General features: G+C 35.7%; 1 protein-coding gene across 2 annotated transcripts in view; it reads right to left on the bottom strand.

The window, feature by feature from the left end:
* The window catches only part of LOC126778102 (ABC transporter G family member 23), an 82315-nt gene that overhangs the window by 46769 nt on the left and 15471 nt on the right, over nucleotides 1–20075 (bottom strand). For both annotated transcript variants that reach the window (XM_050501481.1, XM_050501480.1), the window contains exon 2: nucleotides 503–754. In XM_050501481.1, coding sequence (XP_050357438.1) covers nucleotides 503–750 — 248 coding nt within the window. In that variant the 5' untranslated portion in view covers nucleotides 751–754. The remainder of the gene's footprint in view (nucleotides 1–502; nucleotides 755–20075) is intronic.

Genomic DNA, 20075 nt, shown 5'->3' with positions numbered 1-20075 from the left:
AGAGAGAGACTACGGAGCCGAAACGTGGACACTGACAGTGCGTTTGGTCCACCATTTTAAGGTCACTCAGCGAGCTATGGAGAGGGCTATGCTCGGAGTTTCTCTGAAGGATCGAATCCCAAATGTGGTGATCCGACAGAGAACCAAGGTTATCGACATAGCCCAAAGGATTAGGAAGCTGAAGTGGCAGTGGGCTGGACACATAAGTCGCAGAACCGACGACCATTGGAGTAGACGCGTTCTGGAATGAAGACCACGCCTTGGTAAACGTAGCGTAGGACACCCTCCAGCTAGGTGAAGTGATGATATACGCAAGGTGACTGGCAGCGGTTAGAGATTAAGAGCTGAAAATCGAGCTCAGTGGCGTGCCACTGGAGAGACCTATGTCCAGCAGTGGACGCGAAAAGGGTGATGATGATGGTGATGATGAGACTATAAGATAATATAAGACTATTATTGTCTGTTAGTTTGCACGAATGCAGTAGCAATGTATAATACTTACATGGCACCTTTAGGCACGGTCATATTTAAGCCATCCAGAATAACGTTAGGATTTTTTGTCGGTCCATATTTTTTGTGAGCGCGTCGAACACACACTGCTTGCTGTCTTCTAGAAGCTACTGTGGATTTCTGCGGCTTAAGCATGCGATTTCTTCTAGCAGCAAGTTCTTCATGTATTGTACTGGCGCTAATGTCAGGATCGCGGACATCCTCCATGGATATCGTGGCGCCCTGGTTGTCATACGCCATTTTTCTAATAAAGAGAAATTTCTTTGTAAACTTGGATTTCACTAATACAAAAAATATATAAAAAATAGTCATTTAAATGAAGGTAACTCAATTGATATATAATCTTCTATCTTTAGCATAAAAATTTAAACAAAACGGTCCTGACATTAAATTCCATTTCTTTCCTACCGAATTTCGTCTCAAAAAAGCATCACTTAATTTAACGACCAAACGTACGATACCGGCGCCGCACATAATATTTGTAATAATTTAAATAATTGCATTCTATATTGTATTTACATCTGCGCGCGTTGGCGGTACCGCTTCCGCTAACATTAATACTTAATCTTGTAGCCATAAACTCCCTCGAAAGAACTCCATAACCGCAGTAGTTGTGCACAGTTATTGATAAGGGAACATCGATGATGAGACACTCAAAACAATGGGAAACCAGCAATTGTCGACATCAAGGTACGAGGCGCATTCCTTTTAATTTTACTATGTGTTTTTATTAAATAGGTAGGCATACTAAATATTGCTGTTCGGCGGTAGAATACTTGATAGGTGGGTGTGGGTACCAGTCATTGCACAAAGCCCTACCACCAATAAACACCTCTTTTATCTCCGCACATCAACTCCCGCCAAAACACCGTGTCAAATTGATGTAAGCATATTATCAAAAATAATATTTTTGCTGTTGCATCATTATTTAACAGAATTACAATAAATTATTCATACAAAGTTTAAAATATGACAAGACTTTGAATGGATGAAATAAACACATCATAAAAGAGGTCAAAAGTCACGTTGAGAATACTTACGAGGGTAAAACTAAAATAATAAATTTTCCATTCCGTTGTCATTATGATTTTCAGCTATAAAATGTTTCTTAAGTATTCCGTCAACAGTAATAAAGTTAAACTATTGTTATGTGAACAGTGTGTATTGCTAAACGCAATTTTTACGAAACTTTTGTAACAAGATTTTTAACAAGTAGTTTGTTAAAACTATACTTTAGTATAATAGTCGTAACCTCGTTGGTCTATTAGTTAGCTCATTACGATTCTCGAGATTCTGAGTCCAAAGTTATTGGGTTTTTCTGTTAAGAATGAAAGTGGACATAATTTGGACTCCCGTACCTCGAATAGTAGGTAAAGTCGAATTACCACCGATTACTCAAAAATATCAGAACGATTTGAATATATATAAGTAACTGACTATCAATGTCCTACTGCTCAACGCCCTCTCCGTTTAAGGAAAAGGTTAGGAGCTTATACCACCACGCTTCTTCAATGCGGATTGATGGATCTCGGATCACGTATTATTATTAAAATGAATATTAAAGTTTAATATAAATAGAATCTCATGATTCCATCTAAGTCTCCGTTTAGTGTTTTATTATGTTACTAATCAGTAACAACCATTGATGTCCCACTGCCGGGCTAAGGCCTTCTCAACTTTTTGAGGAGAAGGTTTGTTCCACCACGCTCATCTAACGCGGGTTGGTGAAATAAACATGTGGTAGAATTTTAGTGAAATTAGGCACATGCAGGTATCCTCACGATGTTTTCCTTCACTGTCAAGCGCGAGATGAAGTATAAAATACAAATTAAGCACATGAAAATTCAGTGGTGTTTGCCCGGGCTTGACTCACGATTATCGGTTTAATTTCACGCGTTCTAACCACTGTTTGCTTTTTTTTATGTTACAAATCATAAAAATATTTTTGATCATCAATAATTTTGAGATTTTAAATTTGTTATTACACAACAACACACGACCTCTAATGATACCAAATGTGAGCCGAGATACCTCAACAGATATAAGACGTCTCTGTCGCATTTATCCACCAACATGCACTGAGAATGGTGGAATAAGATCTAAGAGATTCTTTTAGATAAGAGAGAGAGAGATAACATGCTCTGTCCGCCGGCGCTCTCTACTCCCTTTGTACGAGGCGTGTATACTACATAAGACCATACTTCTTTAATATATATATTATCATTATAATAAAAAAATATATACTTATTTATTTTACCTCACATTTATTTATTGTATTTGCTATAGTTTTTTTTTATATTTATCATCTTTTTGTTTTTATATCTTTTAAAAAATATGTATTGTACTCGGCAAATATGATTACAATTACCACGATTATAATAGTTAATTTACCTACGTTTCAATATGACGGCGTTAATAGTTAAACTGTACGATCGTAAATTAGTGAGATATTAAATAACAAATCCGTCTGTGATTATAAGCTAGTAAATATTAATTGGCTAAGGACCTTGGACGAGGTACAAGAAAGGTGTGGGTTCAAGTTCTGTTGTAACGTGAATATATACAAATATTTCCATTACATATTATTGTTTTTCATTAAAAATATATAATCATTATGTAATGTTAAAGTTTTTGTTATTATTTATGTAAAAAATACCTCGTTAGTCTAGTGGCTAGCTTATATGGCTGCTGCTGCTAGGTTCATATTAATAAAAGTTATTCTGTAAGCAATCTGTAATCAGGGCAGTGTAACTTAAAGTGTACTTTCGTAACTCAGAGCACGTAAGGCAATTGGTCCTGCGTCTGAATTCGTTTTGTTCGTGTCGAACGGCCGTCCAAGACCAAGAGTGTGAGGCAAAAAAGAGTGCGCCTATATTTGCACCTACATTTGTGCACTATAAGTTATATATTTTGCGTTGTTTGCTAGATATGCTTATAATATGCTATATTGGCTGCCGTTGCAGATATTCTATTATATTTCATTACGTTCAATTTACAATAATTAAGCTTGCTCTGAAGAGGTAGTGCCTTCTACACATTCCGTAAAATATATTTAAAATCCATTTATTTTTATTGATAACGTCGTCATTTAAATATTAAATTTATTAAAAAGAATTGATTCCAAAATTTAAACAAAAACTTTTCATTCCAGGTTAAATATATGCATTTGAAAAAAACTTAAATAATGAAACCTCAAAGATTATCTTCAGTACAAGGTCATTGTATTATCCGGTTAAAGTTAAAAACCAACTCATTTTAATTACAAGGAACTTGACATTGAAAACACATTTTCACATCGCTTTTATAATTTATGACGTTACGCAGTGTCACTTCACAGTCAATTAACATTTTAACAAAATACTTAGAACAAAAGTTAAAATAAGTATAATAACTGCTTCTCAATGCTAAGGCGGATATAGCTACCTATCTACACTACTCAAAAGAAACTTTAGTAATCCGAAGCGATAAGAGATACAAAACGTAGTACTTTCTCGGGGATGCTAAGAACAAAAAAAACCAACGCATTAACTTTATTGGTCCAAACTTGGACGCATTGGCAGCCATATAATATAACCGACGATGATAACTCAGTAAGTGACGTCAATTACGACCATAGTTCCATGACGTAGGCGTTTGCTATAACGATGGAAAATTCCTTTTTTTATATTGTAGGTAAGTAAACGGGCAAATGGTCCAACTGGTATGGTAAGTGGTCACCACCACCTGTAAAATTAACCATTCCTAACATAACCAAAGGACCACCAACCTTAGGAACTAAGATGTTCCTTTAGTTCCCATGTGCCTTTAGTTACACAAGCTCACGACCCTTCTTGCCGAAACACAATAATACAAAGTACTGCTGTTTTGTGCTAGAATATCTTATAAGTGGGTGCTTTACCCAGATGAGCTTGCACAAAGCCAGTATTTTATTTACTTAATTTATTATAATACTTGTATATATTAATATTTAGTTTATATTTAAGTGATAAATTGTCGCTTATCCTTAAATAATGATTTTAAGCAATATTAAGATAATTTAAGTGCTGTGAAGGAAATCTTAAAATGAAACTTATCCTTATAAATTCAAATGATAGATTCCAAAAACATCGCCATTTTAATTTGCATTAAAGATTAATTTACTCACTTAAAAACGGATTCGGTATATTCAATAAGCACGTTAAAATTTTTTTTAAGTGAAATAAGCACACATATTATTAGCTAGTAACCTCTTTGCTTATATCCACGTTCATCCGAATGTGTTGAAACTTTATACAGTTGTTCGCCAAACGTGAAAGTTTCTGGTGTGCTATATATTAAAGGAGGTTGATTTATAGTAAAGCTCCTGTCGATATTTATTTATGTTTCAGTCAAAGATTGAAACATAAAAAATAAAATTAAAAAAATAAGGAAGGCACATCGTGATTATATACTCTATTCACCATCCCTCGAAATATTATCATTTTAAATTATTTATATTCTTTATTAATATTATGAATTAAAAAGTAACTATGTATGTATATCACGCTTTCACGGCTAAACGTCTGAACTGATTTTGATAAAACTTCAACCCCAAGGAAGGAAATAAGCTTTTTTTCGTTTTCGCCCACGTCCAAATACGCGGCCGATAACTAGTTTAATATAAAAAGATAATTACTATACCGCGCGAGTCGTATCACAGAATTGTTTAGAAAAAATTAAAAGGCATTGCAACGTAAATGATTGTTATTATAACGATCAGAGTTCGACCACTATTATTGAAATTACAATACAAATAAGGTATAGATTTTCTAGAATTGCAAATTACAATTACGTAGAAATTATGACGTCAAACGTAAATCAATGCTATCTGGAATAATTAATTATGCGTTTCATTAAAACCGGTATTGCAACTTTAACTTATTCTAATCTAGTATTTGTTAATATATTCTTGTGACTTTTTAAAAACCTATTTTAGTTAAGAACAGACTATTAAAATATTTAAGCCACGTTACAATTTTATATGTCTGTTAAAATTACTGCTTAAAACGGATATATATTTCAAACCTAAATATAGATATTTAAGATAATAAGTAAAAATAAAAAAACACAGAATGCATCAATCTGATTGAGTAAATTTCAATTGGAGAAGAAATTAGTTTATTTTTTTACAAGAAACTACATGATAATAAAAACTGATCAGAATCCATGTATTTTAACAACTTAAAAGAAGCTCATTAAGAAGAAAGTTATGATGGATGATGTCAAATATTTATTCTCCTCATGCAATTACAGTCAAGGCATCCATATTAAAAAAAAATAACTAACCGCGCAGAACTTATTATAGTGCACATGTTTATACTCTACTGATATACTCGTTAAAAATAAACAATAAATTTTTATTTGCCCGAAACGAGCAGAACCCAGGACCTCACGGTCTACATCCTTGCTAGCTAGCCATTAGACCAACTCAGCTGACAACAGTTGTATATCAACTTATGACTGTATGTATTTTGTTTTCAAGTGATTTTCTAGCGAAGGCTGGAAAAAGTTTGCGAAAATAAGCGATTATTTCTACTCATGCTTCTGCGTAGTAATCATATAAGCAAACATTAAAAATAAACGTTAAAACATAAGTAAAAAAAACTTATTTAAGTTAATGTAAATCGACAAACTTCATTGCATTCAAATTCAATTAAACATAATAATCATCTTAAAAAAATTATTCTAATCTAAATTGTATTTTAAATACATTCAATAGTGTTGAAAGGAAGTTCATGATCATTTATCAGGAAAATAACATTAATTTCCATAGTTAGAAGCGTATTGACAATATATAGAATAATTAATGTTTCTTATATTGCCAGTACATATGGCAGCGTTTATTTAACATTTGTTAATTGAAGAAACAAATAATTACCGAGAGGTCTATTGGGACTCACGGTTGAAGTGAAGTTTCGCTATATACATATTACTTATCTATTTTTTTTTAAATTATGAAATTAAATATTTAATTATAATTGCAAGCAATCATGTTAGAATCATTTAAGAATATAAACAATCATTATAAACTTAACCAGAACATACAATCTTAATAATGATTGGTTTTTTAGTAAATAAAGTAAATAAAATACTGGCTTTGTGCAAGCTCGTCTGGGTAGTCACCCTCTAGTCAGATATTCTACCGCAAAACAACAGTTCCGGTTTAATGGGTGAATGAGCCAGGGTAATTACAGGCACAAGAAACATAATATCTTAGTAATCAAGGTTGGTGATGCATTGACGATGTAAGCGATGGTTAACATTTCTTACAATGCCAATGTCTATGGACGTTGGTTACCACTTATCATCAGGTGACCCATATGCTGTCCGTCTACCTATTCTAGAAAAAAGAGGGACATATGTTTTGCGATTCACACACAAACACACAAAAACGTGCCGTAACACACAGTAAGACTTATTTCAGCCTAACTTTGATTCACCAAGATTTTGGACTGTGTTTAAACGCCTTATGTCTTTAAAGACTTTCCTTTTACGCCTAAATAGCCTTTTTCTGATAGTTTGAATTTCGAACAACCAAACGTGTCAAGATGACCACGAGATTGCCGTGTAAGCGCATCTTTAGCATACGTTTAAAAACTTTTGACACGAGGTTGCAAAACCGTGTCAAGGCCGTATCATTTTTTGCTGATCGTACTTTCATTGCCGAATCGATCTCTCATTATTGCTTAAAAAGTATCGTTGAGGTGACTTTTAATATTGAATGTATTCTGTAATTAAGGTTTCGTTCGCTCTAGAATTAATATTGTTCTGCTCTGTGCCTAATTGGGGTATTGAGGTTCAATTTGCCTGTTCAATCCGTCATCCGTACTTGAAAGCGGAATCGTACCAACTGCTTGGGTAAAGCACTATTACGAATTGTTGTTGTTTTCTGTAATTATAATATAAATTTTTGGACTTATGAGTCATCGATATGTTATGACTAATATTTATAATTTTAATTCACAAATTATGAAATTCTAATTTTTAGAATTTTTTAGCAACAATTTTGAAATTTAATAAAACAGTTCATTCATAGTTTTAAGTGTCAACTTCGGCCAGCAGAGCACGACTATTATTATTATTTCTATTTTGAAATATATGTATTTTTTTATAATTGTGCCTTTGAGTAATAATCTCGTATCTGCGCATAATTACCTGAATTAACTCTTTCTGAATCTCATTCCCTACTAAGATCGAGGTAAGGAATATAAAAAATACGCAAACGGACAAAACGAATATTAATTGCAATCAAAGATTCCATTTAAATACGTGACAAATGATACAAATAAGAAAAAAACGCGTGTCATAATGAGAATTCCTCATAAACGTGACTACAAAATACGGAAATTAATGGTGATTGTGCTAATTGACATAACATTTACTAGAATATAGTTCTATTAGTATTGTAAGACAATTAGTTATATATATTCAAATGTGTACAATTGTGTTGATTTTATTTTACACTTCAATTGACAGAATACAAAATTGTCTCATGACATTTAATGTTCTCAATATATCTCAATTTGTTATTTTTTATCCCAAAATATTTCTTATAAAAGTCAATCAATAATATTTGATGTTAATACATGATATATTCTACCGCTAAGCAATATTAATTAGTATTGTTGCGTTCCGGGTTGAACTATAAGTTGAAATTATAGCCACAAAGGGTCTTTACTTCTTAGTTTCCAAGATTGGTGGCATATTGGCGATGCAATGAATGCTTGATACTTCTTATATCGCTAATGTCTTCGGACAATAGTCACTTCCCACAGGTAGGCCCATTTGTCAATCGGTTACTTGTGTATTTTAGTCATATAAATGATGACATCCTACTTTTTTAAATCGGCGAAATATATGAATATTAAAAAATCACATGCACATCGCGAAATCTTAATAATATAATGAAGTCACCTCTTAGAGCAATACCATGAAGTTGGCTTAAATAAATGTTAAGCTTAAAATTATTAAACTGAATGAAGTCATTAGATGAAATAATGTACAATTCAAACTATTGGATCAAATACGTATAACAATAGTTTAACTCGCTGACATTTTTCACGAACTTGAGCTGTCGCTTGAGTGCGATGAAATTAAATTTAGTAGACTGACGAAGACCTGGGGTAATACCAACACTAAACAGTCAAGCATTCCTTGATGATGCAATGATTAATATTGCTTACGGCAGCCATGTCTATGGGTGGTGGTGACCACTTACCATCAAAAGTCCATCTGCCCGTCCGTATATAAAAAAAAGCTTAATTAATAATATAAAAAAAAGATTATTTAAACTCTTTAACAGACAGTACGTATGCGTAGTAAAATATGTATACACGTTACGTAAAAACCAATAGATGAATTAAAGGAGTAATCGTTTGTTGAAGTGGATGACAAAATGCTTAATTTAATACCTTTGATAGCTTAAAGACCTTCTCCAGGATTTGTAAGGTTTTGTCGTAAGTTATGGTAACAAAATAACTGAACATATAAGTGGAGGAAGGTGCAATGTCACATTTTCAAAATTTGAATTTTTTTCATCAAAGAACATTTTATGACACTAGCTATATAATGGTACCTGTAACTCTACGTTTTAAAACTTTAAGTGTTATAAGCGTAATGAGTGAATGACTTTTGTACACGAATAATCTATCTATTAATCACCTTTTGTATGTATATCTCCAATTTATATTTAATATGCCTATTCACTCTTGCTATAAAAAAACCCGGAAGGTAATACCACGGACTACCATGGAATTAGAGAGAATAATTCCTCAGAGCACTCGCCGTGATACAGTCGATAGAAAGCGCTCAGTGCTGCTATCTCACGACGCAATTGTAAAGGTTCAAGGGTATTTGTAACCTATACGTCGCCAATAATGCGTACGGCACGTCGCTGCAACCGGTCCAAGGCCTCAAGTAGGTACTTAGCGGAGCCATCCCAAAGGTGCGAGCAATATTCCACGCAAGACCGTACCTGTGTTTTGTACAGCAGGCACAGTTGTTGTGGCGTGAAAAAGCGCCGCACCTTGTTCAGAACTCCGAGTTTCCGTGAAGCTGTTTTTATAACAGCCTCGATGTAATCCCTTGGACTAAGGTCGCAGCGAACGTTAGCATTAGCACTGTAAGAAATGTTAACTATTGCTTACATCACCAATGCGCCACCAACCTTGGGAACTAAGGTGATATATCCCTCGTGCCTGTAATTACACTGGCTCACTCACCCTTCAAACCGAAACACTACAATACCAAGCACTGCTGTTTTGCGGTAGAATATCTGATTAGTGGGTGGTAGCTACCCAGACGAGCTTGCACAAAGCTCGACCACCAGTAAAAGTACCTGGACTCTACGACGTAAAAATTTTTAATTTTAAAACATAGATCGTGATGTGTCTGATAATAAAAATACGGGAATATCAAAATAACAAATAATATTATAATAAGATAAGATACACCAAGTCAAAACTCGTCTGAAGATTCAAATACAAGAGTGGATACGCTTATTGATAATGGTTAAAAACCAGGTATTTGAGATCACCTGAACTTTGTATCACTATGTGTTTATAGAAGGGTCCCCCTTTAAATATTCGGGAGGCCAAATCCAGAGGTATTTTTAAAAAACTTGTTAAAGAACACTTTTTGTCTCAAATGCCTTATCAGCATTTATTTCTTTTATTTTTATTATTTTTTGTATTTTTAATTTTTTTTTCTTGTTATGTTTGAGGACTTATCGTTTTTATTTGTTCTTATTGTTTATAGTATGTATTTATATTGTATACATGTAATTTTATATGTATTGACAATATAATTTATTTATTGATATATATTATGTGTATTTTATATTTACATTTATTTATTAGTTTGATTTAATCATAAATTAATATTATCTTATTTATTATTACAGCACCACCGACCTCATATCCTATGAGTACTTACTTACACCGTTGGTTGCCTGGAAGATATTGCTATGTAGCGATAAAGTCGCCAAAAATGTATGCTACTTTTATTTAGGCTGTATCCATGTTTTGTATTTTTTTTTTCTCTTTACACCACGTACAATAAAGTATAAAGTACATGCCTTAAATTTTTACAATTTATGACACAACATAATTTTCGGTTTTTTAATCATGATCTGATCGATAACTATAAGAAGAGGTTGTATTTCATTCTTGTTTCTTAATATGGTACGTTCGGCCTACTGTCCTAAAAACAAGATATTTTGAAGGTTATTTTTTTTAAATAAAATAATTATTAATTAAAAAGTTAAGTTATTTGTCCTTAACCTTTCCGAATAATATAACGAATTTAAAAAGATTACGTGTGTTTATTAAAAGCCAGACACGTCATAAAAATAACCATTAATTCATATAGTTTTTTATAGTTTATGAACAATCAATCATGCGATATAAGGAAAAAAAACTGTTACGCAATTCCATGATTATTTTTTTCAATGTTAATATTATTTAATATAAATTAAGTATCAAGATGGGTCAGAACGAAGAATATACGATACTTAACATATAACATTATAGTTTTGAATCAATTTTATTAATCTTTCAAGCATTAGTTTAGTCTAGATCAATCAAATCAATGAAACAAAATTGCGGATGTTACTCTGAATTCTTAACAAAATTGAAATTTTGAATATACTTTATAAAGTTGTTATTAAAATTTCTTATGCAATAACAAAAAAATTGAATACTATATTCAATTACCGAGGGAACTGAAGGTTGTGAAAATGTTTGCTTAATAAGTTTGGGTGGGTTTCAAAAATTAAGATTCATTAATATTTGTATAAATTACAATTAACCAACACGCTATTTCTGTTATGGAGCTCATCTGTCAGAGCAAATTCGAAACTCACCGCAGCAAACGATCGTGAAATTTCAAAAAGTGATATGCGACATTAACTGTAATAAGTATAACACTTAAAGAATACAAGGATCAAAATAGCTTATAACCTTAAGTCGATTTACAACATTTCACGAGTAAGATTAAGTGAGTTCGTACCGAAAAGTATTTCTGTTACCAAATATATTTTATCAGCGTTTATGAGAAGTGGTTATCAATAAGTATAATTATATATAGGCCTCTGCATCTTTGACAGATGATTTAAGCGGCATCGCGAAGGCACTTGCGTTCATGACTGAAAAGACCAATGCGAGAGAGGATCCCCCGGCCGCACTTCCGACAAGTGTATGCGCCCCCAGATGGGCGGGGGTTTGAAGCCCGCTCATAACGCCTAGTGCGTTTTTCTTTTAGTAGTTTAAACCAGTCATTGTCATGCTTTGATTGACCTTCGTAAATAAGGCGTCGCCACTTGGCACGGTCCTCTGCCAGTTCCTCCCATCGATTGCTAGGGATGTTAAACGCAACCATATCACGCTTAGCGCAATCTTTGTAACGGAGCATAGGCCGCCCAACAGACCTCTTTGCATCCACAACCTCTCCCAGTAGTATTTGCCTTGGAAGACGGGTCTGCTCCATTCGATGCACGTGTCCCAGCCACCGTAACCGTTTTTTTTTGAGAATGGCCATGATGCTAGGCAGCTGTGCCTTGCCTAGAACAGACTCGTTTGTCACGCGATCCTGCCATGTGATGCCCAGAATGTTCCGAAGACAGCGCAAGTGAAATGTGTTTAGTCGGCGTTCTTGTTTTGCGTACGTTGTCCACGTTTCTGCTCCATACAAGAGTGTGCTTAGGACACATGATTGGTAAACAAGCATTTTCGTTTTTACCGTAAGGTGTCTGTTATCCCAAGCCCTTGAACAGAACCTCCCGAACATAGAGGCTGCTTTGCCGATGCGGAAGTCGATCTCTGCATCAAGCGAGAGATTGCTTGACAAATGCGACCCAAGGTAGCAAAATTTGTTAACCACCTGTAAAGGTGCGCCGTTAAGCAAGATGACTGGTTGCTCTAAACATCCTTGCGCTAAAATAACGGTCTTCTTGCAGTTTATGGACATTGAGAAGAGGTCGCACGCTCTGGCAAATTTGTCCATTAGACTCTGGAGTTGAGCTTGGTCATGAGCAACGAAGGCAGCGTCGTCAGCGAAGAGGAGACTATCTACAAATAGGTCCTCCCTGTAGCGTTTGGACTTGAGCATTGAGATGTTGTACAGCCTACCATCGGTTCGCGTGTGTAAGTGGACGCCTTGCTGTTCATCTCCAAAAGCAACCTTCAGAAGCACCGAGAAGAATATTCCGAACAAGGTGGGGGCCAGTGCACAACCTTGACGAACGCCACGGCGTACGTCGAATGGCGTGGATGCGTTGCCATTGTGCAGGACGGTGACTTCCATACCTTCGTGGAACGATTGCACTATCCTTAGGAGTTTTGGGGGGCATCCAATTCTGACAAGAACCGAGTACAACCCCTCTCTGCTCACGGAGTCAAAAGCCTTATTTAGGTCTACAAATGCAATGACTAGGGGGGTATGTTGCTCCCTACACTTTTCTTGTAGCTGTCTGAGTGAAAATATCATGTCGACAGTTGACCGTTGGGACCTAAAACCACATTGTGCTTCAGGGTATACGCGGTCGGCGAGCCTTTGTAGTTTGCCTAAAATGGCCCTGGCAAAGGCTTTACCGACGATGCTAAGAAGAGATATACCGCGGTAACAGTTGCAGTCGCCACGATCGCCTTTGCCTTTATAAAGAGTGACGATGTTAGCATCTCGCATATCCTGAGGGACGTAGTTTTCTTCCCAGCACTTAGCCAGGTGGTTATGAAGGATGGGCAAGAGGCACTCAAGCTTGACGACTTCGGTGACAACATCGTCTTTTCCGGGGCTCTTTCCGCATTTGAGCTTCTTGACGGCCAGATAAAGTTCCTCTACTGTGGGTGCAACGTCTAGCTCGTGCCAAGTTGCCAGATTCGGGACAAGCTCCATTGCTTCTGGCTGAATATCCACTGGGCACGAGTAGAGCCCCTTGTAGTATTCTACCCATCTTGCCATCTGACGGGTGCTGTTTGTTATAACAGAACCGTCGGTTTCCTTGAGAGGTGCCGTCTTTTTTGGAGTAGGTCCAAGAGCTCTTTTGATGCCCGCGTACACCCCGCCAATATCCCCCGCGTTTGCGCACGCTTGGATGCTTTGGCAAAGCTCTGTCCAATACGCATTTACAAAGAAGCGCGTGCTACGCTGGAGTGAGGCTTTTGCCTTCGTGAGATCTTTACGCGTCGCATCGCAAGGGTTAAGGCGAAAATTTAAAGCGGCTTGGCGTTTCGAGTCAATCAAGGGAAGTAAGTGCTCCTCGTTTTCTTGAAACCAGTCGTAAGATTTTGCCTTTTGATAGCCAAAAATCTTGCCTGCAGTGTCAGTGAGAAGAGACTTGACTTTTTCCCATTCGACTCGCGCTGATGCCGTACTATCCCAAGTTGCAACTTCTTCGCGGACGAGTTCCCCAAATGACTCCACTACTTCCATGTCACGAGTCTTGAAAAGATTTATCTTTTTACGACCGGGTGGCTTGGAAGAATGGACTCTTCTAGGGACAAGTCGGACTTTAGTAGCAACGAGGCTGTGATCGGTGTCACAATCGGCACTGTGAAACGCCCGCGTGTGGAGCGTTTCCCGTAGATCCCTCCTTCTTGTAAGAGCAAGGTCTAATTGGTGCCAGTGTTTAGATCGAGGGTGCATCCACGAGACTTTCCGCATCATTTTGCCTTTAAAAAAGGTGTTGGTAACACACAGCTGGTGCCTTGAGCAAAACTCCAACAGTCGTTGTCCGTTGTCGTTAAGCTTCCCTATGCCGTGTGCACCGAGGCATTCAGGCCAGGCTGATGTGCCCTGACCGACGCGGGCATTAAAGTCACCCAAAATATGCAGTCTGTCAGTTGGATTTACCCTGCGCACTGTCTCATCGAGCTGGCCGTAGAATTGATCCTTGGTCTCGGGTTTTGAACTAAGCGTCGGTGCGTAAGCGGAAATTAGCGTGACAAAGCCGCTTTTTGTGTTTAGACGCAAGACCATAATTCGCTCGGAAACGCCTACAGGTGTTTCTATGGCGTTGATGAGATGGTTTCGAACCGCGAAACCTACACCATGCTCTCGTGTTTCCAAGGAACTCTTGCCCTTCCAGTAAAAAGTGTAGTTAGCTTCACGCAAAGACCCTTCGTCTTCAGTTCTGGTCTCTTGTAAGGCTACAATATCAATATTGAGCCTTGTAAGCTCCACGTCGATACTGTAAGTTTTGCGCAGTTCTTGGGCGCAATCGGAGCTTCCGTAGGTGTTCGGGAAGCCTGTCCTCATCGTTCGGACATTCCATGTCGCAAAGCGCATGTAAGCAGCGTTGGTGTGGGTTTTGGGATTTATGTTCCTTTGAGCAGGTGGTTAATGTCACAGCGTCAACGTCTAGCTGTAAGGCTTGTGTTCCGTTCACCCAGGCGGAACAAGTTAACGCTGAGGCGGATCAGTACCTTATTGATCGGGGGCTGCCCGACTTAAAGCAGGCGGTAACTGATCAATGGATCTACGATGGATCCTCCTACTGTCAAGAGTGGCCCCTGGCGTCCGCACTTACGCCTATTCGTGCTGACTTATAACCGGTGACTGCCACTCTCCGTGTTGTTTTCCACCTGCAAGACAGGTGAGCGAAGTGTCCTCTCCGTGGATGCTGCTACGCCTGGGCCTGGCGACTTTATGGCAACACGGGCTTGCCCAGTACCCATGCCACCCTCTCCTCCTCCCCAGCAGGATCCGCAGGAATGACGAGTCAATACGTGTGGTGCTGGTTTGGCCGCAGGTGACTGGCTTACGCCTAAACGGAGGCACCGCTCCGGGTTTAATATTAGTTTTCCTTCTTCTTTGGCGTGACGCTGGGATAATTTTGGGAAACAACGTATCAAGGAGAGGGGTGAGGATACTGTGATCACGGAAGATACAGGAATGTGACACTAGTAGCTAGAGCAGTCCGGGGTCGCGTACCCGTAGTGATTCCAACCAGCTATCGGACAGATAACTGGTAGATCCACCCTCTGGACAAAGGTAAATATATCAATAAGTATAATTATGCAGTATAAAACAAAAATATCAAGCGATATCGAACGTTTCTGTATATATTGTGTTATTAAATATAAAACCTTGAGTTTTAATAGGTATCTTAATATGACCTAGTTTAAACTTGTATGTTTTATTTAAAACCCACTGAATTGTATACGAGCAAACGTTTTTAATTTGGGAGCCAGTGTAAAAGGCACTTGGGATATGATATCTTACCCCTAGGTTGGTAATACGCACTTAGATCCCAAGGTTGGTAACATTGACGTTATAAGGAGTGTAATATTACGTCTTGCAGTGTCAATGTTTGTGGTTGGTAAAGTTTGAAAGACCATTAAGTTACCTATTAGCTTTTCTGAAATATATAAATAAGAAAAAAATACGAAAATTTTATATACAAAAAAATCATACCACCCAGACATATCCGACTGTTATATATACTAATTATTTTTAATACATATGGCATGTTTCTTGATGGTAGGGCTTTGTGTAAGCCTGGGTAGATACCACCCACTCATCAAATATTCTACCGCCATAGCGCTACTTAATGTAGTTGTGCTGTTTGTTGATTCAAATTTTTGTTGACAGCGTTTTAAACCATCTGACGCCATTGTTACGAAAAGTTAACACAAGAAGTTGTTATAATAACAGAGACAGGATAACATACTCTCAAACACATGGTAACCTAACAAGACGAACAAAATATCTCTAGTCAAAACAAATATTTCTGCTAAGCGAATCGAGTTAGCCTTCATCAGCGTTGAAGGCAAGTTTGTCTGCCATTGCCATGGTCATATTGCACCGCGACTATGTTCGTATGATCTTAGGTATATTGTCTTATTATTTATTTGTAACAAAATGGCAGATGAGCACCTGCAATGCTATTCTGTAAGAACTCCCTTCATTACTTACCTGTAAAATGTTGACGACTGACTTATGGAGATATACTATTTTGATGCGTGTATTCTTGAAATGTTATGATTATTATGCTCGCATACCACTATCTGATATTTCACGACCGTTTTCCGCGGTTTCGAGTTCATAGTTTTGAGTTTGTTCTTAGAAAATAGCCCTACAATTATCTGGTAATATATACATATACTATCATATGTATTTATTTAAGTAATCGTGTAAAGAATTCGTTTACATATTTAACTGTCATCTTATATTTTCACCTTAAACTTTCGGCTTATAGTCGGTTTATTAATTATTATAAAATATAAAAGAATATCAATTATTTATTTTACTGTATCGCAAATCAACAAAGTTCATTGTTAACACGTATGTATGACATAATTAATTATTAAATTTTAAACTTGACACGTTAAAGCTACATAAAGTTTTCGCCTTGTACAAATCATTCATAGACAGGTTATCGATTTGACTACTTGTATGTATATATGTATTTTATTTATGTATGCTTATAATGTTTAATTTTAGTATATGTAACGACTACTAATTACTACTGTCAATTTTTGTGTTTTAGCGATGAAGCCGCCTTTTGTACACCTTTATTGCATGTCATTATGTCATGTTTATTGGTATAAAAAGTATTATGAAATTGAATTTTAATATTTTATATTTATTACAGTGTGTATCATTTTATAACTATTCTATGCTATGCATAACCACGGTCAACTCCCAAACTCAGAGACCAATGAGGACTCGGACACGAGGTCAGACGCTGGACCAAATGGCTTAAATTTGTTCTCGAAGTATAAGTAGGACTCTAAGCGCTGATCTTTCACACTCTGGATTGCTAGTGAAAATTTAATTTCTTACATTATTTTATTAAAACTATATGTTTTAACGATTTTTCAGCCTTTGTAATTGTGTAAATAGGCAGGCACAAGGAACATATCATTTTAGTTCCAAAGGTTGGTGGCGCATTGGCGATGTACGGAATGGTTAATGTAACTGACATCGCCAATGTCTATGGTCACTGTTGACCATCAGGTGGCCGATTTACCAGTCCACTTTCTTATTTCACAAAAAAAAAAACCGTACTAGACTACAAGGCCGAATCGTATAGTTACATGTTTAGATAGCTTAATCCTAGTATAATTTTACGTAACGAATCTTGTGACTGTTACTTAACAGTTGTTGTTTAACAAGGTAGACAAGCTTATTTCAAATATTAACATGTGCAATGTTTGATTTGTTACATTGAAATGCCTTCAAAACGAGAAGTGTTTTCAAAGTTTGAACTTAACCGGTTCGAACTGGCTTAAAATTCATTTAAGAGATTCGTTATACACACAGTGACCGTTGAATTTAAATAAAAACTTGTAGAATAAAAAAATTAAGACTATCCTACAAATATAATCCCTGTGGGGGTGAGATTTAAAATATATAGTTATTCAACATATTCTATTTCGGGTTTAAAAGCTTGAGGTTACGGTTTAAGTTCTTTTTATTATTGTATTAGGTACGCAGACTTATAATTGTGTCAAATGATTGTAAGTGCATGCTCTTCTGGGTAGGTAGACAATTGTTACATATTTTATCGTTAAACAACAATATTGAAGGGTAAGTGAGCCAGGGGGGTGGTCACTAACGATCAGGTAACCCATTTGCGAATCTACCTACGTATTGTATATAATATAAATGTACGCAAACAAAGTTTAAGTACAGTTTAAATAAATATAAATCATATCATATGTTGCGGTAAGTAACTAAGTTAATTGATTGGGATTCCCAAGTTTTAAGTTAAGCAATGCGCGTTTTGAATTACAAAACTTGATCTTTAAATGGCCCGTCAAGAACTCGGTGTGCGTCACGGCGCCACATATTATGTTGTTTAAAAAAACTAACACAGAATACATAATAAATATATAATTAACAGCAAAACTTAATTCAAGTTTAGGAATTCTACATATGCTATCGAACAAGAACAATGTAACATAATACAGCGCCAATAGCGCAATGGTTTACAGGCGGCCTTGCAATTCAAAAGTCGCAAATTCGATCCTGACTTCTTGGACTGTTGTCGTCCCTTAATTAATTATGGATACATAAGAATATTAGCAATTACTTTAAAAAAGTGGATTTCTAGTATTACATATATATTAAGTTTTTATATTATAAGCAATGTGAGAAAGAAAAAGAAATACAAAATTTTTATTATTTAAAAATATTAACTCTACCAGATAACGTTGATATATATGATATCTAACTTAATGAAGCTATGAAAATACTAATTGAAATTATTAAATAAAATATATTTATAGACAATAAAAACATTTATTTACATAGATATAAATATTTATTGCATAAAACCCTACCACCAATGTATCGTAAATGTTATTCTTATATGTATGTAGAGCGTGACAAAAACTACGAGTAGGGCAGTTTACTATATATACGAAATTGCTTATATGATAAGGCGTGAAATAAGTATTCGTTGATTTATGTAACATATAATTTAAAAGCAAATTTAGTTTATTTAAATTACAATATTTATATTCTATGAAATTTTGACAATATAATTAAAAAATCTAAATGTGAAATTAATCCAATTTACTCGAAAATCCGATTCAATTTAAACTCAAATGAAGAAAATATGCAAAGAAAAATATGTATTCACTTATAAAAAAGGTTGAGAGAAGTCATTCGCCTCATCCGATTTATTTATAGATATATTCCAGGTAACCATTTATAAAAAGGTTCGTAACACGTAACACCACGAAATCAGTACAGTTGAGAAGAATAATGACGGTCAAAACTCGATATTTGGAAAAGAGGCAAGCCGTGATCAGACCAAATGAGGCATATAAAAAATAAAATTGGCTGCTATTTGGTATCACGCAAACCTGACTGAATATTTTTTTTAAAAACAAAGGTAAGCGAACGGGCAATTGCGCTACTTGATGGTACACCCGCCACTTATAAGACATTGGCGCTGGAAGAAATATCAAACATTATTGAATGCCAAGACACCATTAACCTTGGGAACTAAGATAAAAGATTATATCTTTTGTTTTAATTACGTTGATATTGAAACAAAAAGATACTAAATATTGCTGTTAGACGGTAGAATATGTGTTAAGTGGATGGTCTCTACCCAGCTTGCAGAAAGTCCTACCAAGTACATAGCTTTTTAACATGTCTCAAAAGTACAAAATTGGAATAAATCAAAAATAGCCTGTTAATTAGCTCATAGCTAGACATGATCTTTGATCCTTCCTTGCGATTTAATCGCTATAGACGCCAGTTATTATAATATTTTACCGCAAAGCAAAAAGTTATTTGCGAACACAATGTTCTTCAAAAATCATTGAGGACATTGAACCCGGATTTGAATCGAAATATTGTAATAATCCTTTATTATATCGAATCATAACTATTTTAATATTTTCGTATGACAATAAGGATCGAAGGTTCATGTGTGCTTTTCAAATTAACATAGAAAAACCGGAATGAGACAAATATTAGCCTTGAATTATAAAACTATGCCATTACGCCAGTTGTGGCGCTATACGACTGGCGTGATAATATGATTATTCGATTTTGTTCCATTTGTGTTCTATGTTTATGAACTTAGTATT

Source organism: Nymphalis io, chromosome 25 (assembly GCF_905147045.1).
Source record: "Nymphalis io chromosome 25, ilAglIoxx1.1, whole genome shotgun sequence".
Lineage (NCBI taxonomy): Eukaryota > Metazoa > Arthropoda > Insecta > Lepidoptera > Nymphalidae > Nymphalis > Nymphalis io.
This window is presented reverse-complemented; position numbering and strand designations above follow the sequence as displayed.